This window comes from Mytilus californianus, unplaced genomic scaffold (assembly GCF_021869535.1).
Source record: "Mytilus californianus isolate M0D057914Y unplaced genomic scaffold, xbMytCali1.0.p SCAF_22, whole genome shotgun sequence".
Taxonomy (NCBI): domain Eukaryota; kingdom Metazoa; phylum Mollusca; class Bivalvia; order Mytilida; family Mytilidae; genus Mytilus; species Mytilus californianus.
In genome coordinates, this window is record NW_026262671.1 from 8,174,862 (window position 1) to 8,196,376 (window position 21,515).

General features: G+C 33.6%; 1 protein-coding gene across 1 annotated transcript in view; it reads left to right on the top strand.

Moving 5' to 3' along the window:
- Positions 1-281: 281 nt before the first annotated feature.
- Positions 282-21,515, top strand: part of LOC127732248 (uncharacterized) — a 46,162-nt gene continuing 24,928 nt past the window's right edge. The window contains exons 1-5 of the mRNA XM_052241329.1: positions 282-334; positions 619-807; positions 1,793-1,862; positions 15,008-15,120; positions 20,989-21,140. Of these exons, the coding sequence (XP_052097289.1) occupies positions 282-334; positions 619-807; positions 1,793-1,862; positions 15,008-15,120; positions 20,989-21,140 (577 nt within the window). The remainder of the gene's footprint in view (positions 335-618; positions 808-1,792; positions 1,863-15,007; positions 15,121-20,988; positions 21,141-21,515) is intronic.

The window sequence follows — 21,515 nt, forward strand, 5'->3', positions numbered from 1 at the left end:
TATCTCCTTTGAGGGGTGTCATTTTTCAATATTTAAACCATGTTTCAATAACATAGGTATAGTGGTTTCACAGGAGATGACTAGATGTATAAGTTTCCGGGCGACGGACGCCGATTAATGGCAATAGGTCATATGGACTGTTTATATGTAAAATACCCCCTGTCTCGATTCACATCATTTTTAATATATGAAATCATCAGCAAATAGGCTAACAACAGAAACGCAGCTTTTCAAAAATCTTATTAAACATCTTTGTTTGTATATAGCTGCAGACAGAACAAATGAGTAGTGGAAGTTGCTTAGGATACAGACCTATGACAAAGCGGTTACTTTCTAAACTGGATTACGTATACCAAGATAAACAAAAAATGTACATAAAATCAGGTATGCGTCTGTGTGTTTTTATTTCCTTATTCACATGCCTTAAATTTTCAACATTCATTAAACTATTTGTGGCTTCTTGATATTCAGATGTATCTAATTATTTATTTTCATCATGAAATTATATTTTGACCCTTTAATGGTTTTTTTAATAATTATTTTTATTACTAGCTACATGTACTTCTTTAAAAGAAACTTGCATTAATATTGTCATCTTTTAAGTCATTTCTTTAAATTCCATTTATTATCCAGGGACACGGTTGCACATTTGCAGAAAATCATCACCCCGGAAGGAGTAAATGATAGAAAGCACCAAAGATTTACGAGACGTTCTTATATAAACAAGGGCCCAGATTACTTATTACACATAGATGGTTACGACAAGATAAAACCTTATGGATTTGCCATTCACGGAGCGATATGTGGGTCAGTTTCAGTTATTTTATTGCACCAACTATAGTTACATGTGTAAAATAATTATACATGTATATTAAATTTGCAGTTCTAATGTTGTTGGGTTGATTTTCTCACCTACTTTATACATGCATATATATTTATTAACAGCCCTGTATAACCGATGTTTCTGCTATCCAACAGATATTATATATTGTGAGATTTTCACTGTTTAAGTATCAATACATTTAGACTGCAACCTTTCTATTTGAGCAGTCAAAATGCATTTACTATATAATTACATGTGATAAACAGTCACAAATATTTGAAGACGATATCAATTTTTAACTTTGCTGTGTTACGAGAGGGCTTACGTGTTACGGGGATTTCCTCGATATGGTAAAGCTGCATATACCTGAAATAACTTTCTAAACATTTATAGGTGTCATATTGGTTTCTATGCTTAACGCCAGTGAAGATTTCTTATTTACAGGAATCAAACAAGAAGTCCACTTTTCAAGGCATAGACTTCTAAATTTAAGAATTTGGAACTACGGATATTGATAGTAAAGTGGGAGATAGTTAACCTATAGTGACGCACATGCATGCTCTCACTACATTTTGCAATTGTTTGTTAGTTTCAGCTGTACGCATATGTATTCGCTACCCCTATTATTAGACTTGAAATTTATTACATCTTTTAACAATATGTACAATTAAGCAATTGTGTACAAATTAAAAACAACACAATAACAAACAAATAACAAGCAAAACAAACATAAATATACATCAATCATTCAAGTTATGCAGCTTTCGATTCCACTCTCCTCGTGCATGTATAGTGACGTTTTAATAAAAGGGGCAATAAGTTGCAAAACACTTGACAAACACAGATTTTTTGTCCATAAAATGTTAACAGCCATATCAATTAAATTTGGAATTATATCTTTTAGTTGTGCTAAAAGAGCGTTAATGAAGTTTGAGACATGATAATGAATAACTGTTTTTGTCATTTCAGATATTCTAGAAGAATTCTATTGCTACAAGTTGGAAGAACAAATAATAATCCTAAAGTTGTATCAGAATTTTTCTACAATATCTCCGAGAAATGAAAGGTATTGCATTTCCTCGCGAGGAACAAAGCGTATGGTCAAATGTTCGCCTCTGAGTTCGATGGAAATCCCGCCTTATTAGTACTCATACGATTGATTGTTTTCAGCGTCACTTGTAAATGTTCAAAGTTTTTAGGATTTTGAATAATTGTTATGCCGGGTATAACTTTTGGGAAGAAACTGTAGATAATCGATTGTTGGTATCCGTTTACATATCTACCACTGATGGTATCGCAGTTGATTAGAATGCTGTAGATGATGTTGATGATGATGATGATGATGATGATGATGATGTCTACATTATCTGTAGTCGTGTGTGTAGATTTTTCAATCGAATTGCAGTAATGTTTTGATGCTATTGACAACGTTAAATTCCACTATGTAATTGTTTGCTTAGGTTAGTGTCGCACTCAGCATAGTTCGATTGGCATTGGTTTTGCTTTTGTGTGGGTGTTTGATGAGTCGTAGTTGTCTTCGCAACACGTCGTTGATGTCTTCTATCGTGTAAAAACCAGTGTTCAACGCAATAGTAGATCTACATCTAGGTGGTTACTGTTATCGGTCGAATAACTGAAAGGTGTTTTCCCTGCATGAGTGTTTGGGAAAGAGTAGTAAGTCTACAACTTTACCAGACCCATCTCGTAACTCTTTCCACTTTTGAGGTGAATGTGTTGATTAAACCGAGTGTCGATTTTGTCATTACCGAACACGATGAAAAAAACCTTTGCTCAGGAGATGTATTGTCGACAATTGGTCATAACAACTCATTATCCATTTATTTACCTTAAACACAACCTTCATCTTTTGTCTGTCACACTCGAACTGCAGAACGTTTGTGTGTTTGCTGGGACATTGCGCTCGAATTCTGCTCTGATTTAATTGTCTTCCTCAGATTCTTTCAGTTTCGCTTACTGGTGAATCAAATCGATGACGCACAAGGGATATAGGTCTGACAAGTCGAAAGGATTGATATTACTGTTGCTGATGAGATGATCCATATTGAAGAACTTCTTGCGAAATTTGGCTGCATCGTTGTACAACCTAAGTATTTTGCACTGGGTAAAGGCAGCATTGAAGTACATGAATGGGTATTCTGTGGTGTTCTGTGGTAAAAAGACGCTCCGGTTCGTTGAGGGTGACGTGGATGTTTCGCAAACGCCAATGCTGCGTTATGAGTCTAGTCGTTACACTTGTCGGTTTGGAAGACTACGATGATCAATATAGGTTTTTCCCACCCGTTTTTTGCTAACAATTTCCAACCGAAGTGTGTACTCTGGGAACGACTATGGAATTATACTATTTCATACAAAAACAACAGTTGAGTTTAATCTTACTCTGGATTGTTTTGTACTGTTTCACTTTGTTTTTATCGAAGAGAACAACGTGAGTAACACACCAGGATAATTTACTCAAGACGATCTTTGCCATATTGCTGACTGCCGCTGTTCTTTACACAGCGTTTGTATCAGAGTTAACGTAACGAGTTTTAGTTTGTGTTTGAATCCAAACACGATTTTGGCATAGTCCTCTGCATGCTCTGTGAAACCGAAGATATGCCTTAACGGTGTGGTGAATGAGAACGTTCCTTTGCTTGCAGGTTTCATAACGATGTAACCTAGCCTAGCTGCAAAGTCAATGATGTCGGCTTCGGTATTAGCCGTCGAATCCTTTTACCAAAAGTGGTTGAGACCCTGCGAATTGCGCAAGTCGAAGTCGTCAAGATAAGTCAACAACCTCAACATGGTAGTATCTATACCTGAATTATTCACGTGTTCGTTTGGCTGTCCTGACACACTGTAACCTAGACTTTTGGATAAGTAAATGATACCATTGTTTACAAGTGTCACCAGATCTGCATCTGCGTAAACCGTGCCGTCGTTCTTTAAAATTTGTCGTTCAACCGAGAGATCACTCTCATCCAGATGGACAAACAGATCTTGGTTCTCAATGTTAATTCGTATCTCTGCTCCAGAACTGTTCAATGGAGCTCCGGAATGAGGCTCGTATTCATGTACTGTTACAGTTCTTTTATTCGTGGGCATCAATTGTCGTGGTTTAAGTAAAGTTAAGTTACATGTTCGTGGGCACTTAAATTTATCGATTTCATTTTTCTGAGAAAAAATCGAGTGAAAATTTTGAAGCCATCAGAAACGAAGAGTCTTGAAACTAATCATAGATGGATTTTGTTTTATAATGATTTTCACTTACTTGTTCGTCTTTCATAACTGACAACATTCATCAAATCTTTAATGCAATAATTGTTTTCGAACATAAGCTGATTCATCTAAACTCACAGATCGTCTAGATTGAAGGAAATTGCAAAGTAAACATTCTAATTTTTGCACACATGTAATCAGTGGTGACAACACTAACTAACCCGAGATCGAACGATCATCAGATTAACGATCATCAAAGGTGTTTATTGAGCAATAAACTTGTAACTTAAAGAAAATGGTAACATAAAAAATGCTACAAATGTACTTTTTAATCGTAGAATTAATTCTTATGAAATAAAAAAGCAAACCCAATATGAAATTATATTTCTTTCGTATGAGAATTATGAGGACAGAAAAAATAACACTACATCATCGCATATCATCACCGGAAGTCTGACTTGCATGAAAATTAAAAGGATAAAAATCGTACAGTTTAGGTTTTTTTTTAAGGATAGAATATTATGGGAAGTTGTATTCATAGTTCATAATATTAATGCGTTTGCTGACATTCGATGTAGACTCTAGATTATGTGGCCAAATCTATGGCTATGTAGTCAAACATACATTAGCATCTTTCCATGTTCTGATTTGGATGACACTTTATAGTTCGTTGAACACTTGAATACGTGGATAAAGTCATCCATAAAAGTCACGAAAACTGGTACCCAACGAATAGAAGTACTTTCACAGTATTTCGTAATCCTGAAAATTTTCATCGAACGACAAACCTTCTTTGATGATAAGTATTTCAGACATTGTTATTTATTTACTAGTATAGCACTGGACGAAATCGCGAATAGTTGCAATACCGCTACCTGATATAATGTTGTTTTCTAAAGGAGCTTGCTGCGGAGAAGTCTTGGTTTTAGGGGTTTTGTTGGGTACGGCTTTCTTCTTTTAGCTGGTCACTCTGTCAACGACATAGTTAACAGTTTTAGGGTTGCATTGGTGGCAGCACCCATGACTTTAGTACCAAATGCCTTTGCGATAGAGGAGGCGAACATGCGTCCGGATTAATTGGTCAAATAATAGAAAGACCCGGCCCGCCTACCACGTTTTTATGTTTATGTATAAGATGTTACGATGTGCCAGCTTGTATTCCCTGCTGTCGATTATAACAAGCTTTTTCATTGCGTTGAGGATGTATACGATCCCGTTGCTTACACCATTGTTTCCAGCTCGAAAGGAGGCAACGCACAGGTCCAGTTGACCTAGAAGCTGACCAAAATCTGATGGTATAAACACGGTTTGTAGTTCACCACCAAACTTATTTTTCTTTTGCATGTGCGACACGATGCCCTTCTGAACTTTTGATTTAGGTCCGGACTCTGGACCGTAATATTTATTCATTACATTTGTAGTTTTCAAAATATCTACATAGGCATTTAAGTCTTCTTGTTCGATTTTTCATGGCGTTTCTTGACAATGAGTTCCAACAATACAAGTGTTCCTCTGAATCGTACTCTATTCATATTCAAAACATATTATCTCCTTCTAAGGTAAAGGTTGCATATCCGATGTAAATACCATTGTTTTCAGATCTTAATTCAAAGGTGAGGTCTGTATCATTCGTTATACTGAGTTGTAGGTACTCGTGTGCACGATGTCCAAGGGTAGCACGTTTAGCTGGTTCGATAGGTAATGTATCTGCAAATCAGGAGGTGGAGGAGGCAGTGCAGGTAGCGGTAAGATTGCAAGGAGGTATTTATTCGTCTTGGTGGTCTGAGAAGCAGTTATTTTCTCTTGACCTTTTACGACTGGTTAAAAAACCTGTTTAGATCACGACTCAACCTTATTTGTCAGGCCATGTTCTGATAATAACACAATATTTCTGCTACAAATAAAACTACACCTGGAACATACAGCAACGCTGTTAAAAGTGGAATACCAAGCAGATCAAATAATTCAATGTCTCTAAATAGGACAAACCTCGACGAACACCATAATACGCAAAATCATACCTATATGGACAGACAAAGGTCACAACTAAACTCAGTATACACAGACCGTGAAGTAAACTCTAGTTATCCGCGTTTTCTACGTTCTAGTGAAAAGAACAACTTATTTCTTGTTGTAAGTTCAACACTCAAAAGAATGTCTCCAAGGAAAATGTCAACTGACCAAATCAACACTAAGGAAAAGACTATTCGGGGAGGACGGATCAGAGACATTGAGGACTGCCTCATTCAGTACAGCTCAGAAGGCAAACTTGATTGTGTCGATGTCATTGTTGTTCATTTGGGCACTAACAACGTATCAGATAGAGACTCTGTTCAGGCTATCATTGACGACTATAGAAATTAAATTTGTATAGTTAGACAGAGCTTACCGAGAACTAAGCTGGTAATTTCCTCAATCCTACCGAGGCCAAAACAATATCAAGCTAACCGCATAATTTCTTATGTCAACAACCGTCTTTTATCACTAGAGGAACATCATGTGGAAATTCTAGGCAATACCTTAGACTTTTTGTATGGAGACCAGCCTAATCTTACATTATTTGCAGACCATGTTCATACAAATGTTGCTGGTGCCAAAGTCTTAAGCCATAACATAATCTCGAGCGTGAACATGTTGCTTAATTTGTCAGATTATACATCAGAAACTCAATCAAATTTTCAATCAGTGGAGTCAACAGGGAGGAGATTTATACCATTCAACACAACAACTCAACAACAAAATGTGTTCAGTCAAACGTACTGGAGATAAAGGATTTTCACAATTACTTTTATACTACCAGAAAATGTAACTTCATTTTGGGAAATCTTATCAGCATTGTTGTTTTGTATATATGTACTTCAACATATATCCTATTATTTAACTCCAAATCATCTCCTTTTACAAACCCTTTTATATGTCCACGCAAGTCACTTAATATATATGTCACTTAAACATAAATCATATATTGCCAAAGTTTTCTGAAATTGAGTATTTACTATCAAAATCTAACACAAATGTGTTGTGTTTAAGTGAAACATTTTTGTCAAATTCTGTCCAAAATAAAGAAATAGATATTAAGGGTTATGATACAAACAGAAAAGACAGACTTGGAAAATCTGGGGTTGGTTTTTTTATTTATATTTCTAACATGTTAACCACAATTAGACGATATGATTTGGAAAAATGATGATATAGAGTCAATTTGGATCGAACTTATTTATGTTCATCAAAAACCTATTTTACTTGGTTACATATATAGACCACAAAATAGTAATGCAGAGTGGATTACAAAATTTGAATCTATGTTGACAAATGTTGACATTGAAGATAAGGAAATAATTATTTTGGGTGACTTTAATATTGATTTGGCGTCGAGCAAATTGCAGCTAAATGGTCTCATTTGAAAAACATTATTAACTTGTCTCAAATAGTCTCGGTTCCCACTCGAGTAACAAAAACATCTTCCACTTTGATAGACCATATTTATAGTAATGAACCAGATAATATTCATTTTATTTCTGTTCCAAAGTATTCTCACAGTGACCACTATCCAGTATGCTTTTCAAAAGAGGGTTAAAATCGAAAAAGAAAATGCACAATTGTATTACATACAAATATAGGAAGATGTGGTATGAGTGCCAATGAGACAACTCTCCATCCAAGCACAGGGCTACTAAACATGATGAAAATGATTTTATCAATCACATATCACAGTGTTCATTTGATAGTGTATTAAAAATCGATGACCCCGAAAAAGCATTGTTGCCATATTATAATATTTTTTACTGAAATATTAAATCATCATGCTCCACTCATAAAAAAGAGAGTAAAACGTTTCTATCAAAATGAGTGGATGAATGATAAAATTCTAGATAGCATGAAAAAACGTGATTTTTATCATAAGAAAAAAGATATGTATAGTTATAGACTCTGGAGAAACAAAGTCAAATATCTCATCGAAAACTCAAAACAAAATTATTATTCCAATATCATAGAACACAAAAAGGGCAACAGTAGTAAATCATGGAAGCACCTACATACTGTCAGCGGAACCGCCAATCATACCAATATTAAAATAGTAAGTGATTGTAACAAAAAGCGAATTGTAGATCCAAAAGTATTGGTGATCTTTTAATGCTTATTTCACAAATATCACAGATAATCTTAATATAAATCCAAACATCAACCATTGTTGTCTTAACAAACTTGATGATTTCATACCAGGTCATGTACCAGATAACGTGTATTTTCTGTACCACAAGTTATGACTTTGTGTTTTTACAACTAAAAGAACTAGATGAATCAAAAGCAACAGGTCTTGATACCATGAGTGCACATTTTTTAAAGACGTCTTCTCATGCTATTTCTCTACCACTTTGTCACATTTTTAACTTAAGTATTAAAAAAAAATGTATTTTTACATCTTCATTTAAACATTTAAACTGGCTAAAGTCATACCATTTTATAAGAACAAAGGTTTAAAATAGGATGTTTTTAATTACAGACCAAAGGTAATTTTACCACTCATTTCTGAAATCCTTGAGAAACATGTAAAAAGACACTTAGTTAATTATCTTAATAAATACAATTTATTGTATAGAATGCAGTTAGGCTTTCGCGCAAACCATTCTTGTCAAACTGCTTTAACAGCTTTATTGGATAAATGGCTTAAAGCCATTGATGATGGCGATCTTGTTGAGGCAGTGTTTCTAGATCTAGCACAAGCCTTTGATAACCTTCTCAATCATGAACTGCTTCTTCAAGATTTAAACAAATACAAATTTGCTTATACTTCGCTACGTTGGTTTACATCATATTTGGCTGACAGATGACAAATGATATCTATTTCAAATACATTTTCAGACGTACAAAAACAAAAAACGGGTGTACCTCAAGGATCCGTTTTAGGACCTGTGTTGTTTTTGATTTTTAAAGATGATCTTCCTTTATCTAATACTAGTTGTAACACTGATTTATTTGCTGATGATAGCACCATATGAGTCATTGGACAAAACAAAAGTTGCATCAGTCAAAAATTATACGGTTTTATAAGATATCTTTCGCTGTTGTTATCACTACAAACCAGTAAAAGTCTGAAATGGCCTATATCTGTACTCGACTGTACTGATTTTTACTCGACCAGTCTGAATTGGTCTGAATATTACTCAACATTACTCGACCCCAGTCTTAACCATACTCGACTGTACTGATTTGTACTTGACCCTTATCTTTGCCATTGAAAATAGTCTGAACTATTACTCGACCAGTATGAAACAGTCTTAACCCATTCTCAACCTGTACTCGACCTATTTTTTTCAGTCTAAACCATACTCGACCAAAGGTCTGAACAATACTCGACCAGTCTGAACCATACTTGACCAAATAACCTCTACTTTTTCTAAATTTTAACTGTTAAAATAAATTTCTTTTTAACTGACATGACAACAGCCACAATAAAATAAAGATATATTATAAAAACAGATTTTTACATTCTTACATGATTCTCAGATTTATCGAATAGAGATAGTTAAATCAAATTATCTTATATAATAATTTAATTATATGAATTTTAAAGTTTTAGAGTTTTGTTAAAAAAAAAATTTCTTTTACCTAAAAAACACACCTATACTGAGGGTAACTAAACCTTATTAAGGTGCTTCTTGTTTGGCATGTGGTTTTTTAATTAATTTTCCTAAATTCCTAAATAAAAACTACATAGGTTTCATGGTTACATACAGAAATGTACAATAGTTATATAATTATCTTTTTCATGAGGTAACAACAGCCTACAAAATCACTGAAATTGTTTAACCTTATTTTAGAAATATATCTATAATTATAATTTGGGATATATTATATACAATATATATCAAAAAGGGATAAAAATTAAAGAAATTAATAAAATTGTTCTTCTGATTGGTGGTGAGGTATAAAGTAATACCTCCTGCTTGGGGCAAACTCATGAAAAAGATCACACCTGGTCAGAGAGTATTAAATTCTAAATAACATTCATTCAAAATTGCAACATCCTGTGAAACTTAAATCGCAAGGCCTTTTGAATTCACTAGATAAGTAATACACGAGTTTAAGAAAAATAGGGCTTTCTTTTTACCTGTAAAACACACATCTACTGAGGTAATTAAACCTTATTAAAGTGCTTCTTGTATGCCATGTCTTTAATTTTGACAAAAATTATTTAAATTTAATTGAAATAAATTTTTACTGTAACTTTGGAACACATTTCCTTTTTTAAAAGTTTATCACAGGATTACTATGGAAGTTCTATTATCATGATTATATTAAATTCTTGGTTTAACAAAACATAGGTGTCATTTTTTAAATTTATTAAGTTACTTTATATGCTATTTTATATATATTTTAATAAAAAAAATGTTCACTGCATTATTAACTAAACTCAACTGACACCATAAATCTATATGAGGCTTAAGTTAATGGTGAAAATTGTCCAGTAACCATAAAATATATCTGAAACATTCAAAACATTTTGAATAACATTGAAAATGTTAGTCACAATTCAGTTTTGAGATTATTTGATCAGCTTGTTTTATTTTTATTTTAAAGGTGATATATATATGTATGTATATAAGTGTTGATGAATATGGTGATGAAGTTATATTATGTTTATTGTGAAATTTTGGTTTCAATGCTATATTGAATACATTTTTAATTTCAAATTGTTGTTCAAATTTCTAGCCAGGGGAAATAGCTGTTGTTAAAAACAGTTCCTAAATTGATGAAATACAATAGATAGATACAAAAAATAGGTCTAGGTTGGTTAAGACTTGGTCGAGTATGGTTCAGACTAGGTCGAGTATGGTTCAGACTAGGTCGAGTATGGTTCAGACTAGGTCGAGCATGGTTCAGACTAGGTCGAGCATGGTTCAGACGCATATAAAATGGTTAAGTACTGGTCGAGTAAGGGTCGAGTACAAGTTCAGACTGTTAAGTATGGTTCAGACTACAGTCGAGTATTATCAAGTAAATTTCAGACCAATTCAGACTGGTCGAGTAAAAATCAGTACAGTCGAGTACAGATATAGGCCATTTCAGACTTTTACTGGTTTGTAGTGTATGACAATAAACTGGCTGTAAATGTATCTAAAACGAAAGCTTTATGTATTGTCTCTAAACAGAAGCTTTCTGTTACATCAGATGAAAACATTAATAGTGACATGAATGGACAACAAGTTAAAGAAAGTACATGTGAAAAGGTTCTAGGTATTTTTCTTGATGCATCTCTCTCTTGGTCATCTCATAATGATGATATAATAAAAAGTCAACTCTTCTTTAGCTTTAATAAAAAGGATAAAGAAATACTTGAATCACAAAGCTAGACAACTGTTTTATAACGTTTACGTTTTACCTCATTTAGATTATTGATGTTCAATATGGGGAAACTGCAACAACTTTCTATTAGATAGTTTACTAAACCTTCAAAAGAGGGCAGCAAGAATAATTTTAGATGAACATGATTACACCAAACCTTTAAGTGAATTATTTTACGAATGTAACATTGTGCCAATTACACAAAGAATACATTATCATAACTCATTACCAATGTATAAGGCAAAATATGGTTTAGCTCCTCCAGAATATTTGTTAAGTTTTATTTTATCAGCTTCTGCAAACCAAAAATACAATACGAGATTTTCGTCTTCAAATAATTTTATGATTCCAAAACCAAATACAGAGTTGTTTAAGTCTAGTTTCACGTATAATGGACCAAAAGTTTGGACTGCTCTTCCTAATACAATTAAAAAATCAAACATAGTATTAGAATTTAAGCATAAATACAAATTTATGTACTTTTAACATTACCATGATACGTTTACTGTATTGCCATATAATAATTGTTTATTGAATTTAAATTGTATTGCATCTTTATTTATCATTATTATTGAATTTATATTGTTTATTTTTAATGTGATTATTATTGTATTAAGAGAGCCTTATTGAAAATTGGTGTAATCCAAATGAGTTACTCTCTCTAAATAAATATATTATTCTTATTATTATTATTAATAATGTAAGTTGCTTGATTTGATGGTGTGCTTTTTATTCTGGAACTTCCTGTGAAGAGCTTCATGCTGCATGGGTTCGGCAATTACTAGTATTACAAACGTCATTTTATTTAAAGCGATTGTAACAACTCCCTTAAGAGTTTGAAAGCGTTTCCGAAAACATCGCCTAGTGTTTGATAGCGTTTGAAAACAAACCACCTTGAGCGTTTGATGGTGACAAACCCGTAAGTCTCAGACCAGTAGATGTTGCATAAGGTTTTGAACTCCTTGAAGGCTAGGTCCAAACATAGGTCACGGTGAATGTGTTTGAAAATTCGTGTTGCATTGTTGAAAGAGATCATGACACACAAAGTTGGATCGTCTTGCGCGAGAGTTTGAAAGAGATATAATCAATCGGCTTGTTGAGTCTAACTCGGACGTAGAATGCTCAGCATCAAGTCGTCAAAAATCACCAAGATCTTATGGTTGGTGTCAATCCCCGAGAGTCTGTTCGAAGACGAACGCGTCGACGCTGCTACGCTGCCTTGGTTGGGAAAAAAACGTCAATGACATCGATGAGTGATGTGAGATCCTTACCCATATAATAACGGACAGGACGTCGCGTATGTTGTCTTTCGAGAACCTCTTCCCCAGTGCTTTTTGCAGGAGTTGATAGGTAGGTTGAGATAGATAAGATATTTTCCAAAGACGTACAAACTATCGAAACATAAACACCCCGACCGGAGGAGTAGGTTGTTTAGCAGCGTCGTCTTACGGCAGTCCGGGGTGTAAGAGGAATACAGAGACAAACAGTCGCTTCGAATTTACAACTAGCAACGGGCGACGACGGAGGGGTGGATCGAGGAAATTCCACTTCATGAGTACTACCAGTGTATGTTTCATGAACAAATTGAATAACAACTTGCCGATGGAGATGCGTCGTTTGGGGCACAACTTCACGGAACCTGGTACTAAGCTGAATAAACGATTATATACAGTTAGAACCCCAAAACCTTGGTCCATACCTATCAATGAGTAGCTCTATTGAGTCCTCTATCATCCTATTTTCGTGAAGTTAACGAACCAAATGGTTCTTCATATTTAAGTTTGTGCTAATGTTCCCCCGTTGGTAGAAACACATTCACACTTGCCCACCTTGTCCATTATTTTTTTCTCATGTTCTTTGATTGCTGCATCATGTTCTATCTTCATCCATTTTATATCCGTTTTAATCTGGTCGCACTAGGTTTCATATGTGCTGTCTCTTACGTTTTGAATGACTCACCGTTTCACTACAGTATCCGAACTGCCCTCGGAGCTTTTAGAATGGTGATACGGTTGTCGTTCATGTTCAGGTCTTCGCAGAAACTACCCATGATCATCCCTCCCTATCCATATAATCCAAATTAATTTACCCTTGTTTTATTTATTTATAGCAGCAAAGAGAACACCACTTCATCAAACAATAGACATTCCGACAAATTTCAGCAAAGGTGCCAACAGACCATCTCTCCTCTTATCTGTGTTTCATCTGTGTTGTATCGGATCGCGCAACGTAAGTACTCAATCATCTCCGTAAGAAGGTTTAAATATAAAGATAAGAAGATCTGGTTTGATTACTAATGAGACAACTCTCCACAAGAGACCAATTGACACAGACATTAACAACTATATGCCACCGTCCGGTCTTACGTCGATAAGAATCAAAGTAAACATCAAATATGTCTCTAGATCCGTTCATGGTTCGTTGGGTAAGTCGAATACTTCTAATCGTTCACTCCTCGCTCGAGTTCCAACGTTGTGTGTTGGGTGAAAATATTATCCACATGTGTATATTATCCATTTAAATCAGATAATGCCCGCACGTGGACGAGGGTACTTATACCGTCTTCAAGGATGTTGTGTTTGGATTGTCATCATCAGCTGCAATGGCTTTCTTGCGACATTCGAATGAAGAATCGCTTAATAGGCCGTATCATGTCATGGTCTACAACTGTCTTTTTATAAACCTTTCCATGATCTTTGATATAATGCTGGTAAAATAACTGGTCTGTATGTAGTTTTGCTATAGCTTTTTATCTCCCTTTTAAACAACGCAGTAATCTTGGCCAATTTTCTAACATACTCGTACAAAACCTCTGATGAAAATAAACTGTTGAAAATAATACAAAGTAGAGTGTCAATTAAGTCTGTAAGTGTATATAGAACTTTAGGTTGTACCTGGTTAGCACCTTATGAGTTTTCTTAACGTATTCAAGTTTTTCGATAATTTGCTAACTTTTCTTTTGTTTAAATGTTTCGTTGCTAGAAGGTTCTTCGCACTAAATTCTTTCAAAAAAGTTTCATCTTTATCATTTTTTTTCGAAATACCCTTGAAAAAAATTCAGCCTGTATTCTGCCTTCTCTTTATCAGTACTTACAATACACATTTTAACATCTCTTATATCATGTAATTCGAATGTGTCAGAGAAATCATTTTTCTTTCTTCAAAAGACAAGTATTTTTTGTACGTACAGTATGTTTATATAATCATATAATAATGCGCCACTTAATCATATGAATTAAAATTGTTTGGATTGTAAGTGTTTTCTTTGGCAAGCCGTTCTCATCGAAACTATGTTTAAACACTTTTTCGAAACATTTACACACTGAGAATAAAAAAAAAAGACACACTGACATTTAAAAAACCTAACAAAAAACACACTGAGCAATAGAAATTTCATACCGAGATTTTAAAATTACATACTGAGATTTTAAAATTATACACTGAGATTTAAAAAAAATGCTTCAATTTTTTTAATGGTTTTGTTTAACCAATAACAGATTATGAAACTCATCATTATCAATACAATAGTAATTTGCCATATTGTTGTAAAACGAGAAAAATAATTAATTAACAAAAGTTTTACCAGAAAATTTAACTGACATTGCCATATATTGGCAGAGAATCGAGCGATGTTGGTTATCAAATAGGCAAGGCGGCGGCCAATTCTGGATTGCTTTTATGAAAGATCTTCAGGAGACAGGGATATTTTCAAGTGCAAACCACGCACAAGTGTTAGGTTAACAGTGTGTGTGTTAATGACTTTAAACCATAGTGAATATTAAAAAAAAAAAACACACACACACACAAAACCACCAGAGAAGAATTGTTATAAGTGTACGAAAAATTGTCATATAAAAAAATTCTTAAAGTTCTTTGCTAAATACAACAACACAAGAAACCAAACAAACATCCTTCTAAACTTACTGCACCTTTGAATATAGATTTAATCGTAAGGGTTATTATTATGATATGGTTGTCCAATCTTTATCATTTGTATTTGTAGGACGGAACATTGATTCCCTTTAAGTTCCTTGATACATTCCTAATTCCTTGTTCATATGTTTCATATAACCGTTTACTTTAGGTTACTGCCTGTTGATATTATGGTCTCTCTCGGGGAATCCTGAACTTTATAAATTGTTTATGACGCTATGGTATGAAATCACCTGAAGTAGTATAGCTGACGTTCTAGTCTAAGGGGTCTTATATCATGTATATAGCTGTTACTTAACAGTGAGCATTCTAAGTATGCGGCACCTTTTTATTACATAAGTTCGATATTATATGTTTTTAGTTGAAGTGCTGACCTTTAATATTTAACCCCGCCGCGTACAATACGTGCCTGTCCAAATCCAGGAATCTGTATTTTCAGTGGTTGTATAATGTTATTTGTTGTCTGCTTTTTCTGTTGATACTTTGTTTGTTCTGGTATTTAAGGTAAATGAGCTTGAATGTTTGACATTTAGCATGTTTAGTTCGGAGGCATTTATTTCTTCTTGTGTGTGGTGGTATGTTGCTCACTGCTGAAGGCCACAAATACCTCTATATGTTGGTATTGTTTGCAATGTTATATACCAATGGTGTAAGGTTGTCTCATTGATGCATACCATTTCTTTTTCAAACATGCAAACAAAACAAATAATTGCTCCAAGGAGCCCGAATCAATCATCTATTAATGATAGTGAAAACCGTTTAAAATCAGGGATACAAAAAAAAAAAAAAAAAAAAAAATCTTTCCCGACCAGAACACAGTATATTTTTGAAGATAATAGAAAAAAAAACATTAAAAGTTTCATCACAATTTTAACGTGTTCAATGATATGTGTTTCCTGGTTACAGTTACCTTCTTCATGTATAATTTCTAGTTAACAGGCAAAAGTGCAAACAAAAGTATGAAAATTGTCTTTTAAGGGCCATTAACACTTAGTGGAGGTATATTTAATTTTGGTGCAAGTGATTCACCTTGTCAGATTTTCTGCATTTAGTACTTTATCATCTTTCCCTACGGCTATATCCGTTTCCTCAACATATCCGTAAAACTCGTATCACGATAGCGCGTGCTCTGAGGAGACATTATCAACTTGAGGAGGAAATATCAACAAATTCTCCTAACATTTATTCCATCATTGTAATTATATTATGTCACTTACAAAGATGACTTGACCAAATAAATTACACTTGCATACCAATTTTTCCATTGTGCAATTTTTATGTTGCAAAATTTTCCTTTTATGCTTGAATAAGCAATAGTAAAAACGTGTCCCACCGGATTCTTAATAACGTCTGCCGGGACTACTTTTTTTTAAATTGAAATATGTGACCTTACATGAACTCCTGATATGACCTACATTGAGATCAGTCTACCGAAACAGATGTCAACGAAGCGGGGATGGAAAATTTAACGATTAAAACTATATTTACAGTATAAACCAATTATTCACAGTAAAACCAATAACAAATTAAATCTAAATTGTTTAAATGCACTTGTGTTAAATAACAGTAAAGCTAAAACATTTTACATTAGATTATGAAAAGTTCTATATCAGAGCTCAAACACCCTTTTCCAGACAAGTCTAAAGCTCTTATTTCGTCTGCTGAAACAAAACAAAACAAAACAAACACACAAAATGGCCACTGATACTGAGAGTGAATCATGGAAATCGGTAGACAATTCAGACACAAATACATTATTAAGTGAAATCGACAGCCCTTCATGCAGTTACTGGGACTTCTCAAAACCAAATTCAAGCGCTAGATATAAATATCTCCGTGTAAATGTTCACAAAATACAAAAACAAAGTGCCACAAAGGCAAAACAAAAGGAAAATGCAAAAGAAGACAAGAACACTAAAACTGACAGTGATCAAACTGCATCTTTTGGCACAACATCCTTAGCAAAAGCATCAGAGAGTGACCGTTTCAGAGATGTAACAGATGATTTATAGACTCCTTCCTTAGAAGAGCAACTTAATAAAAATACTTCCAAGAAAACAAAAACTGATTTGAAAATTTTCCAATTGTTCTTAAAATCAAAACACGAGGAAAAAAGAAACATTGAACAAATACCACCACAACAGTTGGACAGATATCTTAGTTTTTTCTTTCTTAGCGCCACGAAGGAAAAACAAACAAATGATGCTATTGAATATGAACAATCATCTCTTAAGTCAATACAGCAGAGCATTAGCCGACATTTAAAGGATAATGAGTATGAATGCAATATTATAACTGATGATGAGTTCCACAAAAATCGTCAGACTCTGAGCGCAAAATTTAAAAACTTAAAATCACTTGGTATTGGTAATAAACCCAATGCTGCAGACCCTTTGACAGATGACGATCTCAACAAATTTTATATGAAAAAAGTTATGGGGTCAAATATCCCTCGCTCTCTTATTAACACAGTATATATTAATAACAATTACCATACTGGTTTTAGAGGAGTTACTGAACATTACAATTTATCTTGGGGTGATATATCACTAAAAGTTGACACAAATGGAGACGAATACCTCCAGGATTGTCGTGAATGGCAAACAAAAACAAGACAGGGCGAAAATATAACAAATCTAAGAAAATCAGGACATTCTCAGTAGAAAACAAAATTGACCGCACCAGATGTCCTGTGTTTCAATATAAACTTTTTCGACAAAAAAGGCCAGAAACCATGAAAAAAAGATGATTCCCCTTTTTATATTCAGGCTTCAACGTTTCAAGATGATAACTATGAATCAAAAATTCTTTGGTACAAAAATCTAAGACTTGGAACTAAATCAATTGCTAAAATAATAAAAGATATGGCCACGGAAGCACTACCCAATAACGATAAAAGACTCACTGGTCATAGTGCAAGGAAGGGTTCAATCCAAAAACAAAAAGACAATGGAGTGCAAGACACAGAAATTGTACAAAGAACAGGACATAAAAATGTTAACAGTTTGCTGTCGTACTCCAAAACAAGCTTGGAACAACAGAAAAAAACATCATTAATGCTATCTACAACAAGAGAATTAGAGCATCCTACAGTTACTAAATCTGATAATAAAGAAAATACCTCACCAGTATTAGAGACAATAACATCAACACAGACTCAATCAACTGTTAGTAACAACAGTAAACAGTCAATTTACAAAGGAAATTTTAACTTTTCGAACTTACATCCCGCAATGAGTGGTCTTTTCACAAATGCAACATTCCATGGTGGAAATTTCAATTTTACCTTTAACAATGGGACATCGTCAGATCAACAATCCTCAGATGACAACAAAAAGAACAAAAGAAAGCGTCTCTGTGTAATTGACAGTGACAGTGATAGTGATTTCTAAAATATAATAATCATTCAATTCATTTATTAGTTGTGGGGTTATCCAATATTTTCATTACTCAGTATGCTTTAACAACTTTTTAAAACTAAACGCAATAAATATCTGACCAACAAATGTATTTCATGTATCAAATCAATTGCTAAAATAATATAAATTTCTCCAGATGCTCTACAAATAATAAGACTCACACTGTATCAGTATCATACTACAAGTGTAAAGAAATGAAAATAGTCTTATACTGAAAATGTGTAAAAATATATTTGCTTTAAGCAATTATGATTTAATGTATTTGCAAAGAGAACAAATTACCAAAACAAATCATCTTGCATATCAACCTATTATTACTAGTATTGTTTAAAGCTTCAATTTACTTCATGTAACCTGACACCAGTCTGCAAATAACAAAAAAATAAGAAGATGCAATATAAAAACACCAATAAAAAAGATTATCAACTTGAGATGAAAGCAAATTTACATGTCAGTCATGTATATGGACTTTAACAATGATCAAAACACATACGCTCACTCGACATTTACCTTCATATTCTGGCTCGCGGGCTGATATTTTTCTATATCTATATATCCACAACCAGATAGCATGTACATGTATAATCAATTATAAAATGAAAGGTAAGGATTTTTTTTTTTTGGGGGGGGGGGGGGAGGGTGCATTAATGGCTGTTTATGATTATCAATTTAGCATGTATAATTTGTCAGGTTTTCTACATATATTGATATAAAATATCAGTTGCAAGTTACAATGTTAAAACTGGTGTAAATCATAATTATATTGGCTATATGTAAATTGATCATTCACATGAGATAGACTCAAGTAGGCAAAATATTAATTGATTTATACATGTTAAACATGTTAAGATTCCATTTATAGTATTTATTGTTTCAGTGTAACTAAGTTAGGATTTGAACCTAAGACCTTCTCATAAAGAGATGCTCTGACCCCTGAGCTACCTAGTTGAATACACTGAAAGCATATACATTTCTCCAAGAATCATAAACATGATGTATCTTATCATTTAACTCAAAATTACCAAAAGAATGATACATTTATATCAATGTACATGGACCAACAGTTTGCAGCGAAGCAATATTGAAAAACATTTCAAAAATTCAGGTGATCTGGTTCTGTTATTGTTCCTTTAATAGGGACGAAAATACCTGCGGAAAATATGTTTTCCACAATGATAACATAAGGAAATGGTACCCAAAAACTTGAACCAAATACCGTCCCAATGCAATTTGGTGGGGAAGTCGGTTCAAAAATAACACCTACCTTCCATGTCCTCTCACGTACAAATGGCGGGTACAAGGTGCGAGATGTCGAGGTATTACTTACAAAAAGGACAATTTACCAATACCTGTCTTTCTCAAATTAACTTCTCCTTAATAAATTACGACTACTAAATATTTATGTACTCTCAGACTTGATACAAACAACATTTTGATGCGATATTTCTGGATTTTTTTTTTGTGCAGCGTATGCTTAGAAGTTATTCAGCAGTCAACGAGTAGAAATTTTCTTCTTCTGGTGATATGAAATACTTCGATCTTTCAATCTATTATTATGCCTTGTTTCTTCTTTTTTTTGTATCATCTTCAAATATTATACATCCATATATGCATTATCATGTACAAAAAACATTTTTCTTCATGTAGTTAATGGGAATATTTTACCCTGAGTATTTTGGCCGCAAGGTGTTCCTTGGTTTAATATGTCAATGCCGTGTGTTGCCTAGTAATAACAGAGACACTCCGGTAATAAAAATTCCCGCGAAATTATTAAAAAAGGAAATTTTGATAAAAAACATTGCTTTGAAAGATGATAAAAATGTTATCTGAATGTGGATTGTACGCTCACTCGACATTTAGCTTCATATTCTGGCTCGCGGGCTGATATTTTTCTATATCTTCTATATCTATATATCAACAACCAGATAATATGTACTTATTTTTTTATACTAGGTTGCTATGTTATTTGTTGATGAAACGCAAATACCGTAAAGACCAATCACGTTTTGTTTAATTGTCTTATTGAAGATATACAGGCGACAGAAACTGATAGCAAAACCTCTTAATTGACGTCTTTGTAAACCAAGAATAAAAGTTAATTCCCGTGAATGTTAGTTGATTGACCATCAACATATATATTAATAATTGTTGGATTTATGTGTATTAGCAAAGATATTACAATTACGATACACACGCTTAAGTTACAAAACATTTTGTCATTACCTTTACTAATATTTTATTTTACAGAGAATGCTTGCACTTCTGCTTCACTGGTTTAATTCAAAAGGATTTAAATCACTGTAGGCAAGATTGGAATCAGCACAAAATTCGCCAAACAAGGCAAGCTGAATCACCTGGTGGAAAACCTGATTTACTGTATTACATACCAGAACTTAGTGGTAATAAAACAATTTTTGAATCAGTTACTATTTTTGATTCAATCTGTGAGCAGCAACTTAATTCATTCTCCAGAAGGGTACTTTCTTTAAGACGCAATAACGTACGTTATTTTATAATTACCATATGTTGCAGGTCTCTATAAACATGTTAAAGGGATTCGGTTATTTTATTCGATTTCTAAAGAATTTTGGAGGTCGCAAGTCGAAAAAACCGCTCTTACAGGTCGACAGTAGACTCCTGATACATGTATGATAATAAATTGTTCAAATAAGGCCTTTGAAAATAGTGGAATTAACTACTTTTGGAGTGTCAAAAACTCGTTGAAAGTACTTGATAAATTGCATGCATATATTGGTGATTTTGAATCTGTTCAA